This window comes from Gymnoscopelus braueri, assembly GCF_963280865.1.
Source record: "Gymnoscopelus braueri genome assembly, contig: SCAFFOLD_66, whole genome shotgun sequence".
Lineage (NCBI taxonomy): Eukaryota > Metazoa > Chordata > Actinopteri > Myctophiformes > Myctophidae > Gymnoscopelus > Gymnoscopelus braueri.
Genome location: NW_027660458.1, coordinates 302,367 through 308,656, shown reverse-complemented (window position 1 = coordinate 308,656; position 6,290 = coordinate 302,367). Strand labels below are relative to the sequence as shown.

At 38.6% G+C, this 6,290-nt stretch overlaps 1 protein-coding gene across 1 annotated transcript; it reads right to left on the bottom strand.

Annotated features, from left to right (window-relative positions):
- Positions 1-2,392: 2,392 nt before the first annotated feature.
- LOC308081551 (uncharacterized protein) lies at positions 2,393-6,074 on the bottom strand. The gene is made up of 4 exons (XM_080457917.1): positions 5,569-6,074; positions 4,662-4,955; positions 3,979-4,062; positions 2,393-2,890 (listed from the first exon to the last, which is right to left on the bottom strand). Exons 1-4 carry the CDS (start codon positions 5,906-5,908, stop codon positions 2,775-2,777), a joined length of 834 nt encoding a protein of 277 aa, XP_080314043.1. The 5' UTR covers positions 5,909-6,074; the 3' UTR covers positions 2,393-2,774.
- Positions 6,075-6,290: the final 216 nt, after the last annotated feature.

Below are 6,290 nucleotides of genomic sequence, written 5' to 3'. Positions count from 1 at the left end.
TGGTTAGTATCATGGCCAGTTTAATGTCAGTATCATGGTCAGTATCATGGTCAGTATCATGGTCAGTATCATGGTCAGTATAATGTCAGTATCATATAAGTATCATGGTTAGTATCATGTCAGTATCATGGTCAGTATCATGGTCAGTTTAATGTCAGTATCATGGTCAGTATCATGGTCGGTATCATGGCCAGTATCATGGTTAATTATGGTCAGTATCATATCAATATCATGGTCAGTATCATGGTGACCATGAAACTGACCATGATACTGACCATGGTACTGACCATGATACAGACCATGATACTGATACTGACCATGATACTGACCATGATACTGACCATGGTACTGACCATGATACTGACCATGATACTGACATGATACTGACCATGATACTGATACTGACCATGATACTGATACTGACCATGGTACTGGCCATGGTACTGATATTGACCATGATACTGACCATGATACCGACCATGATACCGATACTGACCATGATACTGATACTGACCACGGTACTGATACTGACCATGATACTGACCATGATACTGACCATGATACTGACCATGATACTGATACTGACCATGATACTGACCATGGTACTGACCATGATACTGACCATGATACTGACCATGATACTGATACTGACCATGATACCGATACTGACCATGATACTGACCATGGTACTGACCATGGTACTGACCTTGATACTGACCATGGTACTGACCATGATACAGACCATGATACTGACCATGATACTGACCATGATACTGACCATGATACAGACCATGATACTGACCATGATACTGACCATGATACTGACCATGATACTGACCATGGTACCGACCATGATACAGACCATGATACTGATACTGACCATGATACTGACCATGGTACTGACCATGGTACTGATACTGACCATGGTACTGACCATGATACTGACCATGATACTGATACTGACCATGATACTGATAATGATTATTATGATGTAACACTTTACTTTTCTCAACAATATGAGACTTTATTACATTATTAACTTTTATTACATTATAAGCGGCTACGTGAGATTTATAATGTAACACATTATTACATTATTACATTATAGAAAAATGTGTTATTACGTTATGCACTCATTTTTTTATTACATTATGAGCTGATTATTACATTATGAGTTTTTATTACGTTTAAATTATTACATTATGAACCGTTATTACATTATGAGCCGTTATTACATTATGAGTTGCTACATTCCCTAACAGATTAAATGAAGAATTGGTACTGAACTGTTCTTTTTTTTTTTTATCCTGATGTTGTGGTTTTTTTCTTGTGGGATTTGTACCTTGTATTTTGCATTTTATATTGAAAACTTGTTTTTTGTTTGATTATTACTGAAATAGAAATCTTGTCTGTTGACCTTATGACCTAACAACAGCGTGTGCATGTTAGTGCATGAGTGTATGTCTTGTCACTTTCACAGCGTCTTTTCACCCGTTAGATGACCGTAGATTTGTTTTGTAGCCTTTTTAACAATCTACGCTCTTCTAGAAGTCTAGTTCAAGCGTGTTTTTCTCCTTTTCTCAGCCACAAAAGGTTTCACATCCTGTTCCAGCGGTGGAAGACAGTCTTGTGGTTTGACAGCATGGGGCCCACCAACAGGTCTCCTGCTCACATGCACCTGCAGTTGGAGTAGTTGGAGCAGGATGTAGTCTCTGACGTGAACATGCTTTGAGGGCAGAGGTCCATAACTTGCTTAAGGTCTGACTTGAGCTGTCATCTTTGCTTCAACTCTCATCAACTTTGTATGCTTGATGTAAATGTGAAGACATCAGTGCTGTTGATAATAAATATATTTTATCCCTTTGCATCGTGTCTCCGGGGTCAAGTCACTTGTCTTGGTTTTCACAGAGTTAACTCACCAAAGTGGTTTATTAGTTACATTACATTGCGTTGTCCATTCTAATCCTTGTTTGTAACATTTAGCATTATGTTTTTGTAATTCGTATTTTAGTGACAGCTGTAAGCAAGGTCAGAAAGCCTGTTATTGACAGCTGTTACGGTATATTACATTATTATTATTGTTATTATTATTATTATTATTACATGTGTGCCATTGTTGATGTTTTGATGTTCATATTATATGCATTAATAGCCTATTATTTCATGAGTGTGGTTGTTGATGTTTTGATGCTCAAGCTACTCTATGGCAGCTAGTCAGTGCTAATCATGCAGGCACGTATACTGTCTTCCAGGACAAAGACCATAATGTAAGTAACGTTTTATTACTTTAAAAGTTTTTGGTGCATTATTGGGCCTAACGAGGATGTTTAGTGTCAATTATTTTGAGAGAAAAAAATACAAGTGAAAGTCAGTCAAGACAGAAAGCGACAAATTACAGTAATGTGTTGATGTTTAATTCTCATATTTAATAACATTAAAATACATGTTTGTCTGTGGTACTAAATAGAGAACAAAATCAACATCCGTTAAATTCCTTCTTAATATTGTAAATTGTCAAATATATTGTGATGAATTAAAGTAACATAAGTAATATAACACAGAATAATTCTGTATTCTAATGTACATATAAAGTATGCTATAAAGTATAATTGATCGAAAATATGAATATAGCAATGTTTACATGAAGTACACCATTGAAACTGACCACAAAATTGCATTTAACTTCTTATACTTGTATGAGTGAGTTGTGACAAATAAAGACTTCTTGATTCTTGAAAACAATGCAGCCATAGCGAGCAGTGATGATGAGGAGTCTAGGGTGATGAAGGTCTGCGGAGAAGCAACAGTCCACAGCTGAACATGAAGAACTTCATCACCATCAGAGAGTAGACCAGAGACGCCAGCTTCACTGTACACAACATCTGAAACACTGAGACAAACCCACACACACACACACACACACACACACACACACACACACACACACACACACACACACACACACACACACACACACACACACACACACACAGTTACTGAAGTGTTCAGTCCTAACTTACTTCACCAACTTCGTGTTTAAACAAAATGTTTTTATGTACTGTACATTTATTAATACTAGATTTTCAGCCCGCTGTGCGGCCTTTAAATCCAGTCCTATATTGAGCTGACCAGAGCAATGGTCAGTGAGATATGGCCATTTGAAGTGTTAAACAGTGCTGTGACACTGCTGTAGTGACCCATGCATAGCAATTTCGTTTTTTTGGCGTGACTATTCTCATGCCAGACCACTGAACAGTGTTTGCGTCAAGTTTACTGAGGATTGGAGCATTGGTGCACATGTGCATCCTCACCAAACTTGGCACAAACACTGTTCAGGGAACTGCCAGAACAATCAGGGGCCACAGGCGCACTGATGCTCCAATCCGCACCAAACTTGACACAAACACTGTTCAGCTGGTCTGGCCTGAGAATAGTCTATAGGCTATTCTTATGGCAGTCCACCATGTCCAACTTGTTGTGAATCATAAAACGATTATTAATAAGGGTAATAATAATAATAATAGCTTTTCTTAAGTCACCAGGTTGAGTGTTTTGCTACTGTAAGTCTTTGGTCCCACAAGGACACACAACATTCATTTCACTCTGAACATTTCTGGTGTTATAACAGGTATTCGATTGATTGCTTGATTGCTTGATTGCTTGATTGCTTGATTGATTGAAACATGTATTTTTTCTCGAAAAGAGCATTGAGGTTTGCCCTCATTTTCAATCCTGTTGAGCTAGCAGACACACACCAATCTACAATTAAGACACATACAGAATAAAACACAGAAACAACCAAATAAGACCAAAACAGTTTCACAGTGAGGTAGGCAGTTTATAAAAATGTGCGTAGGATATTGGGGCATTATTTTTAGCACGAGTTGTAGATTGTTCCATGAAACTGGAGTATCATAGCAGAAAGCAGACTGATTTGTGTTGTTCTTCTTTACTGAAAAAGTAAACAGGTCAACTTACAGTCAGTGTTGTCCACTGATGCAGGCTGTGGAGGGGAGGTAGTCACTGGAACAACTGTAGTAACCACAGGTACATCTGGTACAGCTGGGAACAAACATTTATTCAATGAAATGTGATACTCATAGAGTTAAACACACAGGGATGGGGGGGGGGGGGGGGGGTCAAGTCTTTTGCTCAAGGGCACTTCAGCATTAGTTGTTAAGGGTTATTATTAGATAATGTGTAACTTGTCATATAAATAAACAGAACCAGTATGTATAATATAATACTGTCCAGTATAATCCAGTACAACAGCAATCACAGGCCTGTAGTTTGGGGGGTGCTAAAAAAACTCATGTTTAACAGCAGTAAAATAGATGGTTTCAGAGGTTTTACACAGCAACAGTACCAGTAGCCTACAGCTGCTCTTAACTGACTAATATGGACCCAATGAAATGCCCAAGAACACTGGATTATATTGTATTTGATCACACAGCATTGTTGAATAATATATTCTGAGGTACTGAATAATATTTTATACAGCACTAGAGATCAGTACTTCACACTAGACACCAGTACTTCCAACTAAAGACCAGTAATTCAAACCAAAAAACTGGTTACCAGTAAATGTAAACTAGAGAGCAGTAACTTCAAACTGGCCTTTGGGCCAGTAACTTCAAACTAGAGACCAGTATCTTCATTACCTGCTTGTATCTGGACGGTTCCTCCTTCATGTTTGACGTTACAGTGGTATGTATACATGGCAGCCTGTTGTTGGTCCAGTAGAATGAGTCCAGTTGTCTGTCCAGGTTCTGTCATATCCATCCTCTCAGTGAATGGCACCTCCTCCATCTGGCCTCTGGGTGACTCTCTCCTCCATGACATCTGGACCACATCTGGAAACATGTCTGCAGCCAAACACAGCAACGCTCTCCTCCCTGTCAATGCATCTGGAGATGCTGTGTACACACTCACTGTGGGCTTCAGCACTGCTTCATCTAGTAGCACACACACACAAGCAAACAAGCAAGCAAGCAAACAAACAAACAAACAAACAAACAAACAAACAAACAAACAAACAAACAAACAAACAGGTTCTAAATGTAATCATACTATAAGTGCTACTCAGGCTTTTGTGTGCAGCACAGCCTAGGCAGTTTTTCAGTTGCTTGATTATATTTTTATATATTTTATGCTCATTGTATCAGACTCCCTTCATCTGGTGAATGATATGATCCTTCTAATGCATGAGGGGCCGTGCTTTTTACATAATATTTTATATATATATATATATTTTTTTTTTATAAAAAAAACTAGAAAATAGTTGTGGGAAAAACAAAACACAGATATGCATTGGAAAATATCCGTCATCAGAAGCAGCTGGGACGTGTGTTTTCAATGAGTAACATTCCTTAGAAGTTCAATATCAGTCACTAGAAGCAGCAACGTGTATTTGCCAATTTCAAATTTAAAGTAATTATTAATGACCTGGTACACAACCTTTAGTTGGTATCATTTTCGGGTATTAAATTAGTGTGGGATTTTTCACAGTCCCGTGTTGTAATAAAAACAATAATAATAATAATAATAATAATAATAATGTTCTCTTACTTGTAACATACAGTCTCGTCCCAGAGCCAAAGATTTGCATCCACGGTGAAATCTCCCATGGCAGAAACCTGTCTGTTGATTGTGTAAAGGTAGCACCAGAACAGTTCGGGAGGGAGGGCTCCTCAAACCAATAAAACCTAAATTGCATTTCATACTGCACAGAACACTTCTGTGTTCTGGAAGCCAGACCCCGCCCACCACAGCTCGAGCTGTTGGTCGCTCGATGTAAGCATTGTAGACTACAGCCAGCACTGGAACCAATGGTTTTAAGACCTGGATATTGTGTCACACTGTGGGGAATTTGTGAGGGAGGTATGGAGGTTTTGCCCTTTCTTGACATTGTTGTTGGTGTTGTGTTTATGAATGGTCACTAGAGAGAGATTTCAGTTTGTACCTCCTGAAGTTGGCTCGTGAGACTAGTAGCCTACAGCCAACGTCTCTTCCAAACTATCGCTGCTTTCACACACTTCACTGCTGACGGAATGAAGCTGGGCTGAATGTGGAAACAAAACTAAATATACCACACCCACCTTGAACGTTTGAACAACTTCTGACCAATCAAATTAGCCAGACAAACTTTGCCTGCAGTATGCATTGGGCTTTAACAGATATAAACACAACTGACTGAACCAGTATCAAATATGGTTTTAATGTATTATGGTGTCAGAGGAGAGAGGAGGCATCTTAGATCCCTGATTTATCGTAAATAATAAATGCATGTC

Bases quoted from the DNA above. Each gene is read 5' to 3' on its own strand.
- LOC308081551 (XM_080457917.1), bottom strand. From the start codon at position 5,908: ATGTCAAGAAAGGGCAAAACCTCCATACCTCCCTCACAAATTCCCCAC. The intron at 4,956-5,568 runs GTAAGAGAACAT...GTGTGCTACTAG, and splicing joins GACGAGACTGTATGTTACAA to ATGAAGCAGTGCTGAAGCCC. The intron at 2,891-3,978 runs GTAAGTTGACCT...GGTTTGTCTCAG, and splicing joins ATCAGTGGACAACACTGACT to TGTTTCAGATGTTGTGTACA.